The sequence below is a fragment of the Brienomyrus brachyistius genome, chromosome 17 (genome assembly GCF_023856365.1).
Source record: "Brienomyrus brachyistius isolate T26 chromosome 17, BBRACH_0.4, whole genome shotgun sequence".
NCBI classification, from domain to species: Eukaryota; Metazoa; Chordata; class Actinopteri; order Osteoglossiformes; family Mormyridae; genus Brienomyrus; species Brienomyrus brachyistius.
In genome coordinates this window covers 21,404,031-21,428,930 of record NC_064549.1, presented here as the reverse complement: position 1 = coordinate 21,428,930, position 24,900 = coordinate 21,404,031, and the positions used below count along the sequence as shown (strand labels likewise).

Here is a 24,900-nt window from a genome sequence, read left to right as displayed (position 1 = left end):
TACTGTGAAGGGCATGTTATATCTCGTCTCTAAGTCGCACTATGGTCCAGGGGAATGCTATGTCATATCAGAACATGTGTCGATTATGTGGCAATATAAATATTTTATATTACTGTCAGTTTTAGTTTCAGAAATCCATCATTTGAGAAAAAAGGCCAGTCACGACAAATATATATGGAATATAACAACAGAGTTTAGGCAGCTGTATTTGTTTAAGTGTAAAGATGCACATAGAAACATGCATGAGCTCATCTGAGAATAAACTGAATGCAATGAAGATTTGTGACTCCTGCTGGAAAATGCGAATAGTGGCAGGGTCTTCAAGTAGTACATTTGTCTGAGAGTCAATTAATATTAGGAAAGGCACAGTTTTTTTTCAATGGCGCTAATTATCAAGAAGGAAATGGAGTACCCCAGCACCTGGTTTACGGGCACTGGAAGCTCCAGTATCAGTCAGACTTTCATGTAAGTATATGTGTGTTTAATGACTTAGCAGTTGGTTAAAAAGTAGACTTGTGCATGTTTCATCTTTACCAGGGGCAGAGGGGAAACTCAATAAATAGCCTTCTCTCACACTTCCAGACCTGCAGAACTGAGCATGTCCCCTGGTTTTGTGCATATGTCTGTAGGCTTTGAGTTTTTCCTATGGGGGCTTCAATTTCCTCCCAGAGTACAAATACGTGCAGATCAGTTGCATTGGGGAGTCCATACTGTGATGCTGAGTGGGTGTAGGAGGAGATTGAGAGATGAAACTCCGGATGATTTACTCCCTCGGCTAACTAACCAGAACAGGATCGTACCAATACCAAAATGATAAGTTTATAAATGTTTTTCACTACCCTGATTCATTCAGTTATTTATGTTTGTTAATTCCACCTCCCAAGCAAATACATAAATAAACAAACAAACAAATATTCAGGGGGAATGTGTCATAGGTGATAGAATCAGTGGATGAATCTAAAGAAAAAAAGTTATGATTTCTTTCTCTCCAAAACACAATGCAAAAAACTCTTAAGTTAGGTAAGACATTGAAATTTTATGACAGTAGCATGATGCAGAGGAACAACAGAAGGAAAAATCTAACTAAACCTGAGTCAACTAGGACTAATTACACTAAATTAAGTGGAACACACAAAATACCTAAAACCACTTAATAAACAAGCAAGAAATATTACATTTGATTAACTATACTGATGCCTGAGGGAAGTTCTTGTGCTTAATGCAGCAAGTATGTACAGCTGCAGAGACACTACACATAGTGCAAATAAATTAAAAAGTATACAGTACACACACTGATTCCTGAAAAATCAAAATACCATGGAATACTAATGAAATACTTATCAGGATGATGATGACGATGATGATGATAATAATAGAAATAATAATGAATTAGTTTAGGGTATTATGCAATTGACATGTACAATTAAAAAAGAAATTGCACCAGACATTTCCTGTGGCAAAGAAGGGTTGCTTTGTGCCACGTTACTCAAGTCAATTCACTTTATTTTGTATAGTGCATTTTCACAGCCTTACATAGTCTCAAAGCACTTTACTTTGTCCCTGCCCAATTGTCCCAGTGAGCAATATCAAGCCTGAAAAATTATAAAGCCACATTGGCAAGGATAAACTCAGTCATAGTAAGAAACCTTTGGAGGAACCAGAGTGAAAGGGGGAGCCCATCCTCCACAGGGCAGAAGTCAGGTTAACAAAGTCCTGATCTATATGGTTCAATTAGTTAAGTCCGGATGTAAATACAGAATAACTGGCAGCAGGGCACACAGGAAAGACGTCACAGGCAGGAGGGCAGGCAGGAGGGTGGCACAGGCAGGACGTAATGGGCAGGAGGGCGGGCAGGCAGGGCAGCACAGGCAGAAGGGCTGGCGGGTAGCCAGAACTGTTTTGCCACTGCAGTCTGTTTTACAGTTTCATCTGCATTTGTTCCCACAAGGAATAACAACAGCTAATTTATGAACATGCTGCTTTTCAGAAAAGAAGTTTAATTTCTAGGAACATGACCAGTGCAAACATTTAGTGTTGACGGTTCTTTGTAAAATGGATGTTCTGTACTTTTATTGATCTGTCCGTCCATCCATCCATCCATCCATCCATCCATTTTCTAACTACTTCTGATGAAGTTCCGGGTTATGAGGTATCCTGAAGCCCAGGCAATATGGGACACACACACACACATAGGGTATACCTATCTTTATGGGGCCCGCTCATTCACTTCTATGGGATAAATGCTAACGCTAACTATGACAAGCTTAACCCCCACCCTGCCCTAACCATAACCATAAGTAACCCAGCAAAATACAAGAGGTTTTGCATTTTTAGTTTTTCCATAGCAGTCACAGATTTTTATAAAATAGAGTTTTCCTGGTTTTCGGTTTCGTGGTCCCCATAAGGGAAAAAAAACAGGTATTTATCACGTTATGGGGTAGGATAGGTATACCCGCTCGCACACACACACACACACACACACACACATGCACACAAATGGATAGATCAACACAGTTACTATGGATGTCGATCCTGCAATAATGAGACAGAACTATCATACTTAATAGGATCATATCCCTAGTTCTACATATGCATAATTATATTTTAAAAAGATCCCACGCACCCAGCACATGAGATGTTTGAACTTCTGCTCTCTGGTAAACGTTACCGCAGTATGCATTGCAGAACAACCAGATTTAATAAGACCTTCTACCCCCAAAGCCATCAGAATACTAAATGCTAATGAACATAAGTTTATGTGAAACCCTACTCTCTCTTCCTCTCTGTGCACTTTATTACCACAACTGGTATTAAGTTTACTTTTTATTTATACAGTATAGTGCAATAATATAATCACGAATGGTGTGTGAGTGTGCCCTGTGATGGGCTGGCCCCCCATCCTGGGTTGTTCCCTGCCTCGTGCCCATTCCACATTCCGGGATAGGCTCCGGACCACCCGCGACCCAGTAGGATAAACAGTTTGGAAAATGGATGGATGGATATAACTAACATAAGTCAGACATTACACCTAACAAACAATAAACACGAAATAAAGGAGTGGACACAAAAAAAATGTAATGCAATGACCAGATTTAACACCTGGATTATGTCCCCCCTTAGTCTCCTTTGCTCGAGGCTAAACAGATTCAGCTCAGCTAACCTCTCCTCATTAGACATTCCTCTAAGACCAGGAATCATTCTCCCAGCTAAGCAAGCCTGAGTCCGGCTTCCACTCCCCCGATTCCCAGCAATGTTAACTTGGAAGGGCGTGTTCTGTATGCACAACTGAGACAACCCAGGTGGAGCTCAGCTTATCGGCTGGCAAAATTGCCTTCAGGTATCACCCACCCTAGTGAGAGTCCAAGCTAGGGCCGTTCTCAGAACTCACCCTAAACGAGGTCCTGCTCAAAAGTTGTAATGACCGCCTGAGGTACCTGTGAGCCTTGCCCGTAATGAGTCAGTGGGTGTAGCCGAGCTGACACGCTTTTGGGCGTCCAATTGCTGAGAACTCCCCTTCGGTTTTGACAAACTGTACGATCGCAAGCAGTGACAGCAGAGCCACAGACAAGCTCAACCAGCAGAGAGCGAATGGTAAGCACCCAACACCCGAAGGGCTCAACTGATCACATCCAAACGACTTCCTGATGGGATTGTGTACGTAACTGGTTTACTGTTGTTAATAGTGGTTGAACTTCTATGCAAGTCCCCTTGTTGGGGGAGAGGGAATGAATGAAAGCATAAGGTGAAATAAAACCTAAAATAAATCAAAAAGGTTAAACAGAAATCAAACCAAATGAATTGTGTTTCTTCTTCAATTGTAAACATAAATTAGTTATGCAACAATAACCTAATTGGATGTTAATGTATTGTGATCAAATTGATTTAGTCCATGAAGTTAATTCCTGCTTTCAGGCAAGAACCTGTGTGTCCAATTATGCGTGTTGTATCACCGCAGTTGACCACCAGAGACCCAACTCAGATGTTGTTAACCTACTATGGCGGACCACTAGAGGTGCAATTTCAATGGAGTGGCACTGCTATGGCTTGCCACTAGAAGCGCAATTTCAAAATGGAGTGGTAGTTCTATGCCTGACCATCAGGGGAGCAATATCGAAATGGGGTCGTAGTTCTATGCCTGACCACTGGAGGCGCGATTTCGAAATGGAGTGGTAGTTCTATGCCTGACCACTAGAGGCGCAATTTCGAACTGGAGTGGTAGTTCTATGCCTGACCACTAGGGGCGCAATATCGAAATGGAGTGGTAGTTCTATGCCTGACCACCGGGGGCGCAATATCGAAATGGAGTGGTAGTTCTATGCCTGACCACTAGAGGCGCGATTTCGAAATGGAGTGTTAGTTCTATGCCTGACCACTAGAGGCGCAATTTCGAAATGGAGTGGTAGTTCTATGCCTGACCACCGGGGGCGCAATATCGAAATGGAGTGGTAGTTCTATGCCTGACCACCGGGGGCGCAATATCGAAATGGAGTGGTAGTTCTATGCCTGACCACCGGGGGCGCAATATCGAAATGGAGTGGTAGTTCTATGCCTGACCACCGGGGGCGCAATATCGAAATGGAGTGGTAGTTCTATGCCTGGCCACTGGAGGCGCAATTTCGAAATGGAGTGGAAGTTCTATGCCTGACCACTAGAGGTAACCAAACGGTTGCCGACGCAAGATGAGTGACACACACATTTAATGCATGCGCATGCCGCTTGCGGCCTTCTTCTGTGCCTTGCACAGTATAAACCCCCTTAAAACAATTACTGAAGCGAGACGGCGCTCGCGTTACGGCGACGGATTTAAATTGTGAGTGCACTATAATTTGTCGCAAATGGTGCTTAACCACGGTGGGTCTCAAGCACAGGAGACTCCCAATTTCTAAATGACACACTCACAGCGCAAAGTTGTGTTAAACTTGCTTTGTCTACAGCAGGCACACACATACGAGTATGATCCTGATAGGTAACTAAGCTATCGGTCTTATGTCCAAGCGCAACATAATTTAGGTTAGAACCTCGTAACAAGTATTCCCGTTTGCTAATAGAGAGATCTCTCCCAGGATATATAGAAACGGAGAAACTCCGAATCGAACCTGGAAACAAAGCGCTACATCTGAGAATTTCGTCAGACATATGGTTAAGGTTCACTGCAGTTTAATACGAAAGAACTACAATGAAATAACCGAAAATAAAACAAAATAATATAACTACTAATAATAGAAATAAAAATAACTATAATAAGCCCTTATGATCCCGCTTAAATGCCTTCAGATTGCCATGAGTGCGACTTTGGCAACCAGTTCACAGTAGCGCTTCTTCACTGCACGTTCGGTCATAAAAAATTTAAATTGTGTGCTCAGAATAAGTTTAAACCTTCTGCCTTGTGATTATTAACCAATTGTTATGCCGAATGGTCGGCTCCTCCAAACTCAATTGCGAAACACTGTGAGTCTGTTAATGTGTGACTTAAATGGAACTCATTAATAACCAGTATCGCGTAATAACCTGGGTTAGAATAGAAGGCTCATACAACAAGCTGCGTCACCAGGTAATGTAAACGATCGGTAGCGAAGCTCCCCTCACGGCCAACGAGAGAGAGTCTCGCGATATTTCAGGCGAATTTGAGGTTTCAGAGCGTAGATCGCACAGGCAGGGATTCTTGTGAGCACTCAATGAACAGAGGCTGAAGTTGTGTAAAAGACATGCATTTATTCCTATAACTAACATAAGACAGACATTACACCTAACAAACAATAAACACGAAATAACGGAGTGGACACAAACAATGTAATCATGAAAATGCAATGACCAGATTTAAAATGAGTAACCTTAAAAGGGAAAATACTGTTCTGCAATGCAAGCAATTTTGCAAAAAATCTTATCTAGCTCTGATTTAAAAGAACCCAGGGTTTTAGCTTGTGTTACAATAACAGGAAGACTATTCCATACTCTAACTACACGCTGTGTACAGAAATGCTTCATCAAATTCGTTTTAAAATGTTCTCCAGCTAATTTCCACTTATGGCCACGAGTTCTGGTATTTAAACTAACATTGAAATAGTCATTTGGCTGAAAAGCATCCAGACCTGTTAGAATCTTAAACACCTGGATTATGTCCCCCCTTAGTCTCCTTTGCTCGAGGCTAAACAGATTCAGCTCAGCTAACCTCTCCTCATTAGACATTCCTCTAAGACCAGGAATCATTCTCGTTGCCCTACGTTGCACCTTTTCCAAGGCAGCAATGTCCTTCTTAAGGTATGGTAACCAAACCCGCACACAATATTCTAGGTGGGGTCTTACCAAGGAATTATGTTATCGTAGCATCACTTGCCTTGTCTTAAACTCCACACACCTAGAGATGCAATGTGCCTTCTCGCGTGGTGTTCCTGCAGAGGGAGTCTGTGAGTGCTGGAGATTGGGGGAGGGGGCAGTGTGGCTATGTCTGCTCTGTGTTCCTCCAGACGAGCAAAGAAGCTGTTTAGCTCCTTTGCTAAAAGGGCGTTGCTGTTAACAGTGACGGTGTTGTTGCCTTTGAAGTTTGTAATGTGTTGTATTCCCTGCCACACCCACTGTGGGTTGTTGTATGTGAAGTAGACCTCTATTTTCTGTTTCTCTGCCTGCCTGGCAACCTTGATGCCCCTATTCAGGTTAGCTCTGGCTGCACTCTGTGTTCTTGACTGCGCTGTCTTGTCCTGTAGTATTGTATTGTTGCTCTTGTGTTTATCTTGCACTTTCTCCCTCTGTTTGTGCTCCTTTCACTCTGTATAGTTCTATCTTGCCCGCACTTGTGTCATCTTGTGTTGTTTCTGTTTTTCTTCTTTGTCTTGCACCGTGGTCCAGGAGGAACAATGTTTCCTTTCACTGTGTACTGTGTATATTGCTGAAATAACAATAAACCCACTTGACCACCTGCCTCGATTCATCCTGAAGAGTTTTCCAATGTTGTTCAAAGGTCTGTTTGTTTCGGGTGAAGGACACGCCCCTGGACGTGCTGGATAAGGGGACCACAGATCAGTGTCCTCAGTCCTGCTTCTCCCTTCAAAGCTGAGAGGAAGATGACCCGCCTGCTGGTTCTGGTTTTGGCTTATGGAGCTCTGCTTATCTCCACAGAGGCCCAGCAAGATTACCACAGTCTCCCTGCACTCTACAAGACGGCCATTAAACTCGCAGTCGAAAATGCTCATCAAGGAACCCGTCAGCACATGAATTTCTATAACATCCAGGGCCGTCCGAAGGTAACTGCTGAGAAAGTGTTTACAAAAGTGTGAAACTTTCATCATCTGCAAGCTGAACTAATGAGAATCACATTGATTTTGATGTTTTAATTTCAATGCATATGATGCTTAATGTCTCTTCACAATGAAAGTGATGGTTGTATATCTCAGCCCTGGTCAATTTTACCTTCTCACAGTTTCTCTCTGAATCTGCTGCAGTCAAGTCTGTGACAGTTTGCCATTTTTTGGGTGATTATTGTTTGTTATATTGCCTTTAAAACAGTTGTAGGCAATTTTGTATATAACGTGTTTATGTGATTTAGATCAGCAGTGAATACATTGACATTGAGATTCTCTTGAGAGCAACAAAATGTCCAAAGTCAACTGCAACAGACCATCGGGCTGACTGTATTTTCATGGACAAGAGGGTAAGTAAAGAGTCACTGTGACTGTGAGCATTGGACATATCAGTTAGCAAATTAATTTAGGTTCATGTTAACTTTTTTGATGCCCTGCGGAGGAAAGTTAGCCAACAATAAAGTAACAAATAGATAGGTGGCCTCAAACAGCCAGTTCCATCACCTTATTCTCAAATTTTAGTAGGTTTACAGGCTTAAAGGCTGGATTACCAGGCAGTTGAAATCAGCCTTAAATGGCAGTGTGGTGTTTTGTGGTGAAAGGGCAATTAAATCTGGTCAGAGCAGGGTAGATGCGCAGTGTGAATTACCCTTTAAATTTACCTCTTTAAATAGTGAACTACAGGACCACTTAGCTTGATCGGAGGACAGTATTTTAATACAGAGCAGTGTTCAGTTAAACGGGATTTGTTGTTCATACTTTTAGATGAACTTGCTTTGTATAATATAGCCTTAAGGTGACCCTGCTTTGGAAGCTCTTTCCTCTAAAATTGTTCTGTGTCATTAAACCCTGCAGTCCAGCAGCTCTGCCTTAAATCTTTAGATATATCTTTACTACACCTTCTCTCACTGTATTTATTGCCCACCACTCTTTAAATACTGTTTTTGTGTGTCTGTGTGTTTTTGCAGCCATTCATTAACTGTAGAGTTTGCAGCAGACGGTCTGGTAATAATCTTACACATCCATCAATTGACTGTGTACCAAACAAGAAAGTGGATGAAGTAAGTGTAGAGAGTCTTAGCATTATGGAAATGTAACAGGTGTGTGAATTGTGTCTAAACATGTGGTTAAACTTTGATTGTGTTTGTACATGCAAAAATTTGATCAGAGTACTGTTTATTAATGACAAGGTTACTTTTAATCTGAACAACAGTGGCAGCACCAGGGAAAAGCTTGGGGGGGGGGCTCTAGCTCCTCCTCCAATGACCATAGTACCCCCACAGCACCCCCAAAATATTGGTTTCATTTTTTCTTTAACTATCTGTAAAATCTGTATATTGTGTAAGACATTTTTGCGGTTTTTATAGCATACTTGTAGTGTATTTTTTCTTCAAAGTACACATAGAGGCTCTGTGAGCTAGACGTTAGAATTTCATATTTTATCATATTTTATCCATGCTGTAGCTTATCGTGCTGTGTGCTTCTATACAGCATCTACATAAGCTGAAAAGCTAAAGCACCCGCTCTAAATAATCTCACTCCCCTATAGCACCTGTAGCATTAAGTCACTGGCGCTGCCACTGCTGAATAAACGACTCCAATCTGACTAAACCGCTTAACTTTTCCTCCCCATGTTACATTTCAGGACAAACGACGTAATATGTGTCCTTCTGATAAACCTCCTCTCAGATCTAAAACTGCCTTGGCTTCCAAGGACACTAAAGAAGCTGAAGGAGACTGTCTGGGCTGTTTCTGATGGCTGATGGTCCTGCAATGTGGACCAGAGGAGGAAACTGGAAGGGAAAATGCTTTGCTTTATATCATGCCCACCCAAAGCCCCCAGTGAGTAAGCCATAGGCGCCGATAGCATGGAAAAACTCCCAAGAAGGAAGAAACCTTGGGAGGGACCAAACTCAAAGGGGGAGCCCATCCTCCTGGGGCCGGCAAAGTGTAGGTGCAGGATCACAAAAAACTTAACGAGAGAATTCGACTGTCCCTCACAAAAACTGTAAAGTTTTAGTGGCTAAATTGCTTTTTCTATGCCTTTTCAAACAGGAGGAGATTTGTTTGGCTATATGTAGAAATTTTCTATACAATTTAGACAGCACAGAATCATTAACCTACTTTAATGAATTTATTTATACAACCACATATTTCACACATTTTGACATCAGTCATGCAGTGAAGATACAGTCTCTTTATTTCTTGACGCCAACCCTCCCCATTAATCCGGGCTTGGGACCGACACCTAGTTGAGCTGGCTTGCTCCCTTAAGTGGCTGGGTTAGGCTAAACTATGTACATATTTATAAAGACTACAATAAATTTATAAAGACCTCCCTAAATATGTAGTCTAACAAAACGCAGTTTAAAGAAGGTAGCCTACCTGGTAAACAAAGAAATTAAAAGGCCCACAGCATATAATCGGGCTATATTCCAAGCAGTTTTTAAGAACGTAACCTACATGGCGAAATTGAATTACTTTCTGGACCAACAAACGCAACCAGGCATGAACATTATGCACCTTCCTAGTCTTGATGTAAGTCGTCCTACAGATGAGGACGTTAGGCAGCCTTTAGATCCGACCCATCATGCACTGCAGTTTTTTGCAAATTCCTCAGACGGAAAACCATTAAATACCTCTTCTATTACCTTATATTACCTTATATTCATGTAATAAATATACAAATATCAATTAGTTGGAAATCAGCCAGACAGACGTAATTACTACAAATGGTTTCCACTGTATTTGTGACTCTGAGTGCCGCAGGCTTGGATGCAGTGCCGCACCATTTTGTAAGGCATGCACTGGCCAATCATGTAGCACTTCTCTCAGAAATATTAATGAGACATCACCTACCACCCTGCAAAAAAGAAATTTGCCGCTTGTCCCCCTGCACATGAGCCAACTTGGCTGCGTCAACCAGCGGAGCTCCGGAGCCTCTGGAGAAACACGCGGCAAAAAAGGCTCGCATGCGGTCTTCCAAAGTTTGGGAATACTTCAGTCATGACACCTTTTCTGCGCCTCTACTGTAGCTGGCGTTAATGATGCTGTTTCAGCCATTTTATATTTTCTGTTTACTTATTCTGTCATGTAAGACTGAGACAAATTATCGTTTACGACAATTCTTACACACTGTAGCCTGACTTGCTGACTTAAGTAAGTTTAACTATAAGCTACCTTTGCTAGTGTTTGTGAATAACATGTTTCTCTAGTTATGAAATTATTCCATGTTTTAGCATCTGTTTCAACATTAAAGTCAAATTGGTATACTGAAATATATAAAAACTATTGAACTATTAACTTAAGTCTAACATAGAAAATCCTACTGAATCTCTTAAGATTTTCCTTTTTTGTTAATGCACTAATGTTTAAGAAGTGTCTTAATAAATTGAATTTCAGATTTGTGTGTGGGTGGGAGTGGGTGAATTGTATTAAATTCATACATTCATTCTTTTGGCTCAGACATTACTGACCTAAAACAAATTGAGGCATTGGGTAAGTGCTTAAATTAGCTACTAAATGGCAAAAAATATTCTAAATATCACATTTTCCATTCTTCGGTATAATTTTAACGAATCACCTATGCTGCCAAACATTAACGCATAGATTGTCACAACACTCTATGTTTTAGTTCTTCTTTATGTGTATAGGACGGTGTGATGGTTCTGGTGGTGGGTGTGGCCGACGCTGCTCGCGATGTTTGGCTATGCTGCAGTCCCAGGGACCAAGTTGGAACACATTTCCACCTTCAAGCTTAGGTGGAAAAACGGCACCGAGACCCAGCAGCAGGACAACTTCACTTGTCCAGACAACCAGCCCTGCTTCATCATTGAAGTAAGCCCTGTGAACAGGAGCGAGATGTACTTCTGCAGTGGATGTTATAGCGGAAAGAACATCCCCATCCTCACGTCTGCCGGAGTGCCCCCTCAAGTGGGTGTGTGACTTAACTCGATGGATGAATTGGACAGAATGTACTGTTACTAGAGGTCGACCGATATGGGTTTTTCAATAGCCGATGCCGATATTTAGGAGTCAGGGTCAGGCGATGGCCGATATATGCTGCTGATTTTTTTTGGCCGATAATTGGACGTTTTCCCCTCTATTTGCATGGTAAAATATCACACTAATAATAACAAACGATACACAAAATTTCTCAATTTAGCATTTATTGAATACTCAACTTGGAAACAATAACACATTTATAAACAATAAAAATAGCAGCATCAGAATCTCTGTTAGTGCACAATATAGCAGCAAACTCCTCATGTTTGACGGAAGGAAATTTGTAAACAATACAAAAAGGAATAAGCATGTTATCTTCAGTTGTAATCCCACTTCCAGTCCCTGAGTCTTACTCACCACACTCATACTTCACAGCAATCAGACAGCAGTTAATTAACCAGAAGAGAAAAATGCAAAAACACAACAGAACTTGTAAATAATAACAAACTAATAGACAATAAAAATAGCAGCATCAGAATCTCTATTAGTGCCAAATATAGCAGCAAACTCCTCATGTCTGACGGAAGGAAAATTTGTAAATACACAAAGGAATGAGCACATCTTCAGTTTTAATCCCATTTCCAGTCCCTGAGTCTTCCTCATCCCACAAGCAGGCAAGGCATGTCACCCCGGTTGTGTGACACTTATTTTATATAATAAAATAAGTGCCCCCTGCGGCCCCAGAGCCCGAGCAGCCGTCTCCGCTGCCTGCAGCTACCGCGCCCACGTCCGAGGCGCTTTCCCTGCCTGCAGCTCCCGGGCAGGCGCCCCCTCTGCAGCCTGCAGCTCCAGTCCCTGGCCCCACTCCAGTCCCTTCTCCCCCTGTGACTCTGGTACCCTCACCCCGACGAGCCCGACCCCGGCCACGGGTCCTTATGTCTGTGTCCCATAAGGGGAGAGGACACAGACGCACGGCTGGGGTCCCACCCGCCCAGCCCTCTGGCTCGCCCTCCCTCGCCGGCGCTAGGGCTTGGTCGGCGCCTGCGGGTCCTGGCCCTCCGGGTCGGCTGTCGTCTGCGGGTCCCCCTCCGCGGCCTCGTCGCCCTGCCTCGGTCCCTCCTCCGGCGTCTTATCGGTTGCCTGCGGGCCCCCCGACGGCGGCTCCTCATTCGCCTGCTGGTCCTCCCGCTCTGGCGTCGCCGTCTGCTGCGCCCTCGCCAGGGTCCCTTCCAGCTCCTTCGTCCCCTTCCCTGGTCTCCCCTCCGACTCCCTCCTTCGTCCCTGCGTCTGTCCCTCACCCCGTCTCCTCGGCCCCTCCGGCTCCGGCCTCCCGGCCGCCTGCAGCCCTTCCGGCTGCCTCCCGTCGCCCGCTGGGTCTCCCTCGGGCTCCTCTTGGTTCCCCCTCCTTCTCTCCCTGGCCTCCCGTCTTTGTCCCTCCTGCCTCTGCTCCCCCTCGCTTTGTTCCTCCTGTCTCTGTCCCTCCTCTCTTTGTCCCTCGTCCCTCTGGCTTCTGCTCCTCTTTCCCCGATGTTCCCTTCGTTCACTCCCGGTCCTTTTGTCCTGCCTGTTCCCTCCGTGTCCCCCTTTCTGATCTGTTTCTCTGCCTTTCCTGTCTTATGTCAAGTCTTGTCCTGGCTCCTTCCCCTGTGCCAGTTCTGTCTGTCCGTTCTGTTCCCTGTCCCTCATTAATGAGGTTTTATATAGATATACATATATGCCCGGCTTGTCCGCTCCTCGTGTGTGCCACGCCCCCTGATTACCCACGTGTGCTTCCCTGATCGTCTCCTGCTTTGCCCGATTACTTTGATTAGTCATGACCTATTTTAAGTCCTGGTCTTACCTGTTTGCCCTGTCCGTCATTGTAGTTTGTCAATGCCTGCGTTCCGTCCTGCTCTACCCGCTCCGTTTCCCCGATTAAAGACCCGTTTTCACAAACACAAAAAAAACTATATGTATACATATACATACACTGAACAAAAATATAAACGCAACACTTTTGTTTTTGCTCCCATTTTTCATGAGATGGACTTAAAGATCTACAATTCATTCCAGATACACAATATTACCATTTCTCTCAAACATTTCTCACAAATCAGTCTAAATGTGTGATAGTGAGCACTTCTGCTTTGCTGAGATAATCCATCCCACCTCACAGGTGTGCCACATCAAGATGCTGATCTGACATCATGGGTAGTGCACAGGTGTACCTTATACTGCCCACAATAAAAGGCCACCCTGGAATGTGCCATGAAAAATGGGAGCAGAAACAAGAGTGTTGCGTTTATATTTTTGTTCAGTATATATATTTATGGGTGTATCGAGACTAGATGGTCAGTATGGATAACTAAGGTGCACTAAAACTGGGTGAGCAGGCAAGGCATGTCACCCAGGTTGTCCGTCGTCTATCTGAACCAATCAGATTGTCCGTCGTCTATCTGAACCAATCAGATTGTCCGTCGTCTATCTGAACCAATCAGATTGTCCGTCGTCTATCTGAACCAATCAGATTGTCCGTCGTCTATCTGAACCAATCAGATTGTCCGTCGTCTATCTGAACCAATCAGATTGTCCGTCGTCTATCTGAACCAATCAGATTGTCCGTCGTCTATCTGAACCAATCAGATTGTCCGTCGTCTATCTGAACCAATCAGATTCTCCGTCGTCTATCTGAACCAATCAGATTCTCCGTCGTCTATCTGAACCAATCAGATTCTCCGTCGTCTATCTGAACCAATCAGATTGTCCGTCGTCTATCTGAACCAATCAGATTGTCCGTCGTCTATCTGAACCAATCAGATTGTCCGTCGTCTATCTGAACCAATCAGATTGTCCGTCGTCTATCTGAACCAATCAGATTGTCCGTCGTCTATCTGAACCAATCAGATTGTCCGTCGTCTATCTGACCCAATCAGATTGTCCGTCGTCTATCTGACCCATTCAGATTGTCCGTCGTCTATCTGAGCCAATCAGATTGTCCGTCGTCTATCTGAGCCAATCAGATTGTCCGTCGTCTATCTGAGCCAATCAGATTGTCCGTCGTCTATCTGAGCCAATCAGATTGTCCGTCGTCTATCTGAGCCAATCAGATTGTCCGTCGTCTATCTGAGCCAATCAGATTGTCCGTCGTCTATCTGAGCCAATCAGATTGTCCGTCGTCTATCTGAGCCAATCAGATTGTCCGTCGTCTATCTGAGCCAATCAGATTGTCCGTCGTCTATCTGAGCCAATCAGATTGTCCGTCGTCTATCTGAGCCAATCAGATTGTCCGTCGTCTATCTGAGCCAATCAGATTGTCCGTCGTCTATCTGAGCCAATCAGATTGTCCGTCGTCTATCTGAGCCAATCAGATTGTCCGTCGTCTATCTGAGCCAATCAGATTGTCCGTCGTCTATCTGAGCCAATCAGATTGTCCGTCGTCTATCTGAGCCAATCAGATTGTCCGTCGTCTATCTGAGCCAATCAGATTGTCCGTCGTCTATCTGAGCCAATCAGATTGTCCGTCGTCTATCTGAGCCAATCAGATTGTCCGTCGTCTATCTGAGCCAATCAGATTGTCCGTCGTCTATCTGAGCCAATCAGATTGTCCGTCGTCTATCTGAGCCAATCAGATTGTCCGTCGTCTATCTGAGCCAATCAGATTGTCCGTCGTCTATCTGAGCCAATCAGATTGTCCGTCGTCTATCTGAGCCAATCAGATTGTCCGTCGTCTATCTGAGCCAATCAGATTGTCCGTCGTCTATCTGAGCCAATCAGATTGTCCGTCGTCTATCTGAGCCAATCAGATTGTCCGTCGTCTATCTGAGCCAATCAGATTGTCCGTCGTCTATCTGAACCAATCAGATTGTCCGTCGTCTATCTGAACCAATCAGATTGTCCGTCGTCTATCTGAACCAATCAGATTGTCCGTCGTCTATCTGAACCAATCAGATTGTCCGTCGTCTATCTGAACCAATCAGATTGTCCGTCGTCTATCTGAACCAATCAGATTGTCCGTCGTCTATCTGAACCAATCAGATTGTCCGTCGTCTATCTGAACCAATCAGATTGTCCGTCGTCTATCTGAACCAATCAGATTGTCCGTCGTCTATCTGAACCAATCAGATTGTCCGTCGTCTATCTGAACCAATCAGATTGTCCGTCGTCTATCTGAACCAGATTGTCCGTCGTCTATCTGAACCAATCAGATTGTCCGTCGTCTATCTGAACCAATCAGATTGTCCGTCGTCTATCTGAACCAATCAGATTGTCCGTCGTCTATCTGAACCAATCAGATTGTCCGTCGTCTATCTGAACCAATCAGATTGTCCGTCGACTATCTGAACCAATCAGATTGTCCGTCGTCTATCTGAACCAATCAGATTGTCCGTCGTCTATCTGAACCAATCAGATTGTCCGTCGTCTATCTGAACCAATCAGATTGTCCGTCGTCTATCTGAACCAATCAGATTGTCCGTCGTCTATCTGAACCAATCAGATTGTCCGTCGTCTATCTGAACCAATCAGATTGTCCGTCGTCTATCTGAACCAATCAGATTGTCTGTCTATCTGAACCAATCAGATTGTTTTTCTTACACAAAAAATTATTCCGTTTTCAAAACACTTTTGTGCAAGAAATGCTCCCATGAGCCTGTGTTTAGTGCCTACAGAGGTCTTCTTTTTGCCACTGGTACAGGAGAGTACGGGTCCCACCTTGCCACAGCCAGGCACCTCCACGCCATCGACGGGCCGCGGAATCTCGATGGAGCGCACGTTGCCGTACTTGCAACACTCCTCCCGGATGTCCTCCAGGATCTCCTCGTAGTCCTCGTCGTCCACCAGCTCCTCGGGCATGACCATGTTGAGGAGGCACAGCACCTCCGTGGGCATGCCGGAGCTCTGCAGCCGCTGCAGCCCTGGAACCTGCAGCGTCACCGGCGTCTCGATGATGGCCGTCTGTCCCGGGGGGCGACAAGAGTGTCAGATACCCCCTGATCGTCCAATCGTCTCGAGTAACAGCGAGAAATTTACATGGACCCAAATAAACCCAAGAAATAGGGGCATTAAGCTTCCTGGGAGGCACCCAGGAACCAAGTTGGGTTTAGGACATCAGAAAGGCGGCAGCCGAGGGCAAATACTCACAGCGTTGGCATTCTTAGCCCCCACGCTTGCCCGCTGGACGATGAGCTTCTTGTCTCCGAGCTGCATGCCATTGAGTCCAGCCACGGCCTGCGGGATGCATCCCACACAAGCGTCAGCAATTCCATCCGGAAGCCCCGAGTCACCCCAGACCTTCCAGCTGCTGCCCCACCTCACGCACCTGGTCAGTGGCACTGATGTCCACGTATTCACAGAAAGCATAACCCTTAGACAGTGACGTGGCACTGTCCTTCACAAGGTTGAAGGCCTTAAGAGGTCCGAACGACGTCAAGAGTTCCTTCACCTGGGCAAGAGGAGGAGACGCGGGGGGGCGATTAGCCCGACAGTCCAGGCACGGCGCCTCGCTAGAAATGCTAATCTTAACTGTGGGAGAAGCAGCATGTTAAACTTTGCAAAACGACATGAGGAAACAGTGAAGACATCAGGAAAATGGCTTTATGACAAGTGGCTCGACATTACGGTGCAACACTAGAGCTCAAAGCCCCCTGTGCCCTTTCTGCATGACTTACTTACTGGGAGCGTACAAAAGTAACTATTTTGATTCTTGTCAATGAATGATAACACAGATTCCCCCCCCCCATCCTACAGCATATACAACACAACTGAATTCCTAATCAAGTTCTCTGATAATTCCAACTACGAATTTTGAAATATGGACCGAGTTGCATCTGATTTTAAGGGCCACAATAATTAAGCTAGATGGTATATAAAAAAAAAACTAAATAAAAACAGCTAATTATATGTTAAGTGTTCCATGTATACAATGTGGAGGGGGGGGGGCGACTCGGCAGAACACAAACCCAGCCGAATCACTGACTTCCTGTTCTTAAAACCAAGAACCACATTGGTGCAGTTAATTAGAGGGACAAAGCCTACAGGAGATAAACTCACAGGTAAAGCTAAGAGCCGCCACAGGGTCCTGCTAAAGGGGCCACGGCTTGAAGCCAAACAGGACGAAATAGCTCTGCTAACATCATTCCTCACTTATTCTACAGGAATCTACTGTAAAGCCGCATTAACCACTGACTTCAGAAAGGAGTCACCTGGGACACTGGCAGCCACAAGAGGGCGCTACCTCCTACCTTCTCTTAGGGGCAAAAAAAAAAAAAAATCAAATTTATACCCTGTGATCAGCATAATAAGTCTCTCCCCAGCCTTCAACCCCCAAAAAAAGGACCCCATATGCTTAAGAGCACTCCAGGACAGAGCCCCCCCACAGGGGCAGGCCGTCGACAGGGAGGATATCCGTGCGAGGGACGGAATGTCTTACTTGCCTTGTGTTACATGTTGGCATGGCAGCAGTAGGTCAGTACTACTGAACAAATTATGAGCGAAGACTTAACGATCTTACAGGCCCCTAGCTGGGGACAAAGTGGGGAACAAAAATGAAAGAGCTGTAAGTATCAAAGCGGTAGCAGGGACTGCAAAAAAAATGTAAACACCAGGATACAAGCAGCGGTTTCCATTTCACCTGTCTATGGCACATTTACTGGCTTTGACGTGAAATACATTAACAGTTCTGCTGGATTCAAACTCTCTCCCCCCAGTGCTGCTTTGGTACAGCCTTCCTCTTGACTTGGATTACATGTGACTCACACTGGATAAGAAAGATTACGATGACAATCCGAAAAGGAGGAAAAAAATCAAAGAAAAACAAACTGACTGCACTTCTCACTTACCTTTCACTGAAACCGCGATCACTATCTTGTGGGCTGAGTCTTGCCATTTTTAACAGTTTAGGCTAAAGTGAGTGGGACACCGGAGCTCAAAATGTTACAATGCAGGGGTGGACGCAAAACGTTTTGCGATTAACTTTTGCAAAATAAATAGGTAAACTATTAAATGCCTGTATGGATTATGTCTATAATGGGCCGATTTCAGTGGGGTGGCGATATAGGAAGAAAAAAAAAAAATCATAAAAGATGCTAATGAGAAGTAGAAAATGTCTAAAATGTGACCCTTTCAACACTTTCAGAGTAAGACGACCTCATCTGTGCATGTTGTTATGGTAATATTATCCATCACTGACGTCATAACAGAATAGGGCATGGGGCACGATGTGAAAACTCCAGTGAAGCTGATAATCGTTCACCGGGAAAAAGGTCCGAAGTATTTTCTGCCTTTCGAGCGACACAGCAATGTAGGGAACGATTCTTCCGCAGCTCCCCATCGCTGTTAACGGGATGTGAAGTCATCGTTCTCAGTGTGCGGACATGGACGTGAGACACGGCACGTCTGCGAATACTGAAGCGTTTGGGGACTTGGTCGATCTCCCCCACATTTCAAGCACAGTCTATGGTAGTGTTTCCCAGCCCAGTCCTCGGGGGTACCCCCCCGGTCAGTCCACGTTTTTGCTTCCTCTCAGCACACCTGTACCAGGTATTCGGTGTTCCTGATTGGCTGGGAGCTAGGAGGGAGCGAAAATGTGGACAGTCGGCGGTTCCCCGAGGACTGGGATTGGGCAAACACAGGTGTACGGCAATGTGGAGGTATTCGTCAGTTAGGTGACGCGCAGATGACTCGATTTTAAATTTTCATGCAGCAAAACGACGCGGCTGATTCATCCGACTAACACTCAGCAATTAACCCGATATACAAATATTCCAGGGTACCCAGCAACAGGCAGCACAGGGACTGGCTACGTGACTGGTTTGGCAAGCCGCCAGCTGTAAGGCACGTTTCCCAAAGCCTTTGTTGCTAATAAGGTTATTTGCTAACAACATTAGATAACAACTGAATGGTTCCAACTATGCAAGTCGATAACATGAGGTTTTGGGAAACGTACCTTTTACATTAGCGGGGTCTCAATATCTTCATAATTTACAGCTGGATAAACAATGAGCGTAATGTAACTGTCAACTCATTACCTACATGTCTAATAAATGTTTAATAAATCCCATGAATATCTTTAAAAAAAAAAAAAAAAAACCTCAAATGTGCGGCTATTTTCAGCAGCTAGCTTTAAACATGATGCTGACATTTGACCCCCCAGTATCTTGTAATGAATTTTAAGCGGTGAGGTAACTTTGACAGGCTTTCTTTTCCTACTAATCAGTTACACAGAGACGAGTGTTTATTTTATGTATGTATGTGCGTGCGCGTGCGTGCGTGCGTGCGTGTGCGTGTGTGTGCATGCCTGCTTGAGTTCCACGTGCAGCAGTGGGACAGAAACACAGGAGGGTTGTGGGTCGGCTCCCCGGCGACAGAGACTGAGGGCGGGGTACCTGATCGTCACTGAGATAGTTGGGCAGGCCTCCGACAAAGAGCTTGTGTGGCGAGTCTGGAACCACGGTGGAGACGACCCCTGCAGACAGAGCGGCACGGCGCCCAAAGCCGGCCGATCACAGCAAACCGTCAACATGCCGGATAATGACCACGAGCAAACGGCGCGAGTGAAATAAGCCAACTTCAAATCAGTATGACGTCGTTATCTCCTATATAATATCAGATAAATGTAACTCCAGCAAAAAAATACCTAAATACTGGGGCAGTTTGACGACTGTTTTTTGTCTCTCCCATCTTGCTCTCCATGGGAGATGCTGACACATGCAGCACCAGTCAAAAGTATGGACACACCTGCTCTTAATGCATTTGTCTCTATTTTAGCTGTTATTCACCTAATAGTAAAAGGCCTTTGGGCATGGAAGTTATGCATATGAAGTACTGCAAAGATAAAATTTTTGTCTCTTCAAAATAGGAGCCATTGGCTTCGATGACAGCATTGCGGACTCAACCAGCTAACATATGTACCCACCTGGACCGTTTCTCCAACAGTCCTCGAGTTTCCACAAGTTCTGCGCGCAAGCTGGCTACCTTACTCTTACTCTCATCCAACTGATCCCAAACCAGCTCTATAGAGTTTAGGTTGGGGGGCTGTGGGGACCATCTCTTTCCTAGTTCACAAGGTAATAAGCTACTTGCATAACCTTCAAGGTGGGCTTTGGGTCATTATCTTGCTGAAAAACAAGTCATTTTCAGTAGGTGTGTCCAGAATTTTTAACTAGAATAGGAGCCAGCAACCCTAGAACAATTTGGGGGTTAGGGTCCTTGCTCAAGGGCCCAGTGGTGAAATCACTCTGCCAACCCTGGTATTTGAACCAGCAACCTTCTTTTCATGGGCAAACATCACAGAGCCACACAACACCCCTATGTTAACAGTAAGAAGTGAGTGACTGAGCTGTGTGTGTGTGTGTGTGGCTCAGCTGGTTAGGATGCCAGCGTTATCATCAGAAGATCACTGGTTCACATCACTGGTGATCACACCACTGGGCCGGCGAGTTTGCTCTAGGGACAGGCTGACCCTGATTTCTCAAAAAAAAAAAAAAAAAAAAACATTCTTCACTTTGGATAAAACTGTCTGCTAAATATTTACAACATTAAGTAAATAAAAGTGAAAGTCTCCCTCTTTATATGACAAGACATCCGCAGCTTGCGAAGGACAGTCAGTCCGTAACGAGTACAAAAAACTGGCCTTGCCGATCGGCTCTTCAAAGGTAAATAAAGATTAAGGTTATGACGGCGACAAGCAAAACGGACCTGGTACGTGGAAGGCGGGCTGCTCTGAGATGCCAGGCAGGGGGCGATAGTCGTGGGGCCGCCTGATTTTTAACGACTGACCCTGGAAAATGATGCCGTCGAAGGCCATTGCCTGCGTGGTCTCATCCACGGACCGAAACTAGGGCAGAACGAAGAACGTCGTTAATCAGGGAAGGCTGCGGTCTCCGCCTGGACACAGCAGCCATTAGGCAGGAAAGACTCTTACTTCAAGGAAGGCAAAGTTCTTGTCCTGGTTTATCTGAACAGCGAGGACGGGATTGGTGGGACCTTGACATAAGCCAGCCAATCGCATCTGGGTATTGAAGAAATCCGCCATGGCCTCCTAAAAAGACAGGCAGACACACTGAATGAAGACAGGCAGACGTCTGAAGACATCAAAACAGGCAAACGAGAAAAAAAATGACTGACAAGTCTAGTACATTTATCTATTTATTTTGCGGACACTTTCATCCAAAGCAACATACATTTCATTGAAGAAGCAGGACCAGACAGTTCCTAGAGCAAATAGTGCTTAAGGGCTGCGCTCGGGGGCCCAATGGTGAAATCACTCTGCTGCCCAAGGGATTTGAACCAACAACCTTCTTGTGACCGGCTCAGTGTCCTAACTCACTGAGCTACACATGACACCAGTATGCATGACAGAAGGCAACGCGGGACTTTGCCTGGACTCACCTCCGTCAGGCCGAAGGGGATGTTGCCGACATAAAGCCACCTGGCCTGCCGGGTCATCTGGCTGCCGACCATCGGCACCTGGGTGGGCGTCACTGCCACGCCGCTGGTGGTGGATGTTGCCAGTAAAGCTATCGTGGGGATCTGCCCTGCAGCTGTGGGGAGGAGAAAGGGCTTCAAGACCCCAACCAGGGACGGCCAGAACATCCGGATCGTCGCCTTCATTTGCTTCTAACCCCTAGGTTTAAGCTCTCTTCACACTGTCTGAAATCATCCCAAGTGTTATTCCCTCTTTGACCAGCAGGGGGGAGGAGGGCACTCCAGAATAAATGCTTTCATTGCAACCAATATACCATAACCTTGCAATACTGAACTAGCACACATGGAAGCGTCGCATCCAAACCTTGCATTGCCTTGTACTGCATGGGGGTGATGTGCTCGAATCCCGGAGGGGGAACATCCCAGTACTTGTATGTCCTTTTCTTACGGCTTCTCCGAGGAGAGTAGCTGCCCAAACACAAAACAGAAGGTTGTTTTCCCCAAACAATACAGTGTAAACACTCAGAATCTGGCAAAAACAAACAGATGGCAGAATGTTTACATTTAACTTTGGATCGCAGGCAGTTTAAGGTCATGAGGGTGTGACCATGCGCCACTTTTTAGGCTGGCTTTGAGGTCCCATCGCTATGGCGGGGGCTACTTATAAACGCCAGTTAAAATTTAATATGGGTACAGTCCCCCTTCCCACCACGAAGAAACCAATTGGTTGATTGTGAAAGAAACTTGTTAAGAGGCCTCAAACCATGCTAGATATCAGCTTCAGTGCCTGTAACCGGGACCGTGAGGGGGGGTACCTGTGCTTCTTGTGCTCGCGTGAGCTGCTCCGTCGGTCACGACCCTTGCGGTCGCGGCTGCTGCTGCGCTTCTCGTGACTCCGCCCCCTGGAGTCCTTGCTCCAGCGGCGGTGCTTCTCGCCACGGCTCAGAGACCGGCTGCGGCTACGCTTCTTGTGTCGCTCCTTCTCCCGCTCTGGGGGACGACACCGTGGTACCAGTGAGACGGTGGGCGGAGCGACATGACTGCCCCCCTACCATCCATTTCGATAAATCCAAGATGTGTAACTCAGAGGGATTATGAATGTGTGTCCGGATGGTTGTGGGTTTGAAGCCCATGAGTCACAGAGTAATCATATTACCAACTTCCCTGGGGTGCTGGATGCTGACTGACCCAGCGCTATGCCTTAAAAGTCACTTACGGAGACCAAGATGTGGTACGGGGTCTAACTCCCCAGTTTCCTCACCAGAATGAAGCACCTCCATTCAATTCACATATTCAATCACACCCTCCTGAAACAAACACACCCATCTCTCAATGGCTAATAATTTCAAGGGCACAAGGACATCCCCTTGAATGTCAGTCTGTTGTGAAACAATAAAAACATAACCAGACTAATTAATGATATAGGAGCACAGTGGTGAGTACAGTTGCCTCACGCCTCCGAGTCTGGAGGCCTGAATTTTGCCTCTGCTCTCTGTATGGGGAATTTGCCTGGAATAGGCTCCAGGGGAGCCTGACTAAGATAACTGGTTGGACGATGGATGGGTAATTAATATCGTTTCAATCTGACAGACAGCACTTTATTAAACTAGCAATAAAATATCACCTTTCTATCCCAGCAGGTCCTTCATATAGAAGCTTAAATAAATCCCTGAAGGTGCAGTTTTCAGTGAAGCATTTAAACGCAGGTGCTGCTCGAGGAATCAGCTTCATGCATCAGTTATAACAGCGTTACGGTAATGCACCGCTGCAAAAGTACAGACACGGAGCGGCCAATGCATCTTACGTAAATCGGTAATAACCAATTACCGCAATCGCAGGCATAGTCAGAGCGCAGATATGAATGACTGGAACTGCTAGTTTATCAAACACGGCGGCACTTAGTGCTCGTCTAGCCGAATCAGGTCGTTTCGAATGACATTTTAGTGATTTAGTGATAAGGAGCTGATATGACAAGATTGCCATTTGATAGGTACATAAATCAATCCTACTTTCGACTCCGTTGTAACGCATGTTGTATATTTCAGTTGCGTTAGTATGGCTTAAGTTTATTCAGTTTACTGGATTCTCTGCACTTTAATGAAGTTATATGTGTATTGTTATATAACTGTACATCATTGTTAGTTACTGCTATCCGCTGTAAAGGTAGATACAGGTGCAAGACTTTGCAATAACGACCTAAAAGCAGTTGTTATGATTCCAGGGAACGCGGCTGATTTTTAGAGTCTATACATCATGAAGAAACGGCGATCGTGTGAAAAAGACTTATTCTGTACGGATGACAGGGCCAGCATTTCGGACCCAAGGGAAAGGCTATTGTGCATCGGAAAGAGACAAAATCATATCATTATATAGAAAACTCGTCGTAGTATTTAAAAACCAAGTAACTAACACTGTTATTAAGTGCGGACTTTAAATCAAGTGGTCGCGGTCGTTTTTATTTGCATAAAACTTTAAACGTGATCTTGAAAATATAACGCTTGCAACAAACATCCATGCATAGTGTGTTACTGCGAATGAAAATACGCGGGTCGCAATTTATGATCCAAGTGTATAATGGTAAATAATTAAATAAATAAAACCGCAGGCTTTCACATCGAGTGCACCCCAATAACGTTTCATTGAAATGTCCATGTTATGTACGCCGGGCACTGATGGATGCAGGCCTAGCGATCTCTATAACAATGCCAAGCAAAGAATGTCACTGATTTACCAAAGCGGTCAGTTTTCGGGGATCCTGCGGCAGCTGGGAGAAGAAGAATCGGGCAGGTTTCAGAATCGGCGAGCGCTCGGATAAAAGGCACCGATTTCCCAGCCGCGCTTTTCTTTTCGGAACCAGCAGAAGTGCCCTCCGCACCATCCTCGGCGCTAGGACACGCCGGCCACTTTATTACCCTAAAACAGGGAGCATACACCGATCTTCAAAGCCAAACTTACCTTGCCGATTTTCGCTTAACTGCTTCTCAAACTCATCGAAATCGGACATTTTTCAGTCCGTACTAAAGACGTATTGCAAAATAAGCAGAGGTCCAACAGTAGGCCTTTGAATGGGCTACAGGCTGCATTGGGTTCTGCTGCTTTTTCTTCCGAGTCGCCTGCCCCTCCTCCCCCGAAGTCATCGGCTCTTCCTCGGTTGTATCACACACAGGTTCGGAAACATTCGATGCGCATTACCGTCCCCTCCTGCACTGGAGGGTTAAGGACAACGTGATTATATCGAACCAAAATTGAAATGTGCAAG

At 45.2% G+C, this 24,900-nt stretch overlaps 1 protein-coding gene across 1 annotated transcript; it reads right to left on the bottom strand.

Moving 5' to 3' along the window:
- Positions 1 to 15,400: 15,400 nt before the first annotated feature.
- LOC125711331 (splicing factor U2AF 65 kDa subunit-like) lies at positions 15,401 to 24,728 on the bottom strand. The gene is made up of 10 exons (XM_048980133.1): positions 24,597 to 24,728; positions 22,457 to 22,631; positions 22,006 to 22,109; positions 21,606 to 21,757; positions 21,139 to 21,255; positions 20,913 to 21,051; positions 19,601 to 19,680; positions 16,537 to 16,659; positions 16,359 to 16,445; positions 15,401 to 16,172 (listed from the first exon to the last, which is right to left on the bottom strand). Exons 1-10 carry the CDS (start codon positions 24,643 to 24,645, stop codon positions 15,795 to 15,797), a joined length of 1,404 nt encoding a protein of 467 aa, XP_048836090.1. The 5' UTR covers positions 24,646 to 24,728; the 3' UTR covers positions 15,401 to 15,794.
- Positions 24,729 to 24,900: the final 172 nt, after the last annotated feature.

Coding starts and splice junctions, on each gene's coding strand:
- LOC125711331 (XM_048980133.1), bottom strand. CDS start 24,645: ATGTCCGATTTCGATGAGTTTGAGAAGCAGTTAAGCGAAAATCGGCAA. Junction 21,052..21,138: donor AGAACTTTGCCTTCCTTGAA/GTAAGAGTCTTT, acceptor GTTCTGCCCTAG/TTTCGGTCCGTGGATGAGAC. Junction 16,173..16,358: donor GGGCTAAGAATGCCAACGCT/GTGAGTATTTGC, acceptor CCCCCGGGACAG/ACGGCCATCATCGAGACGCC.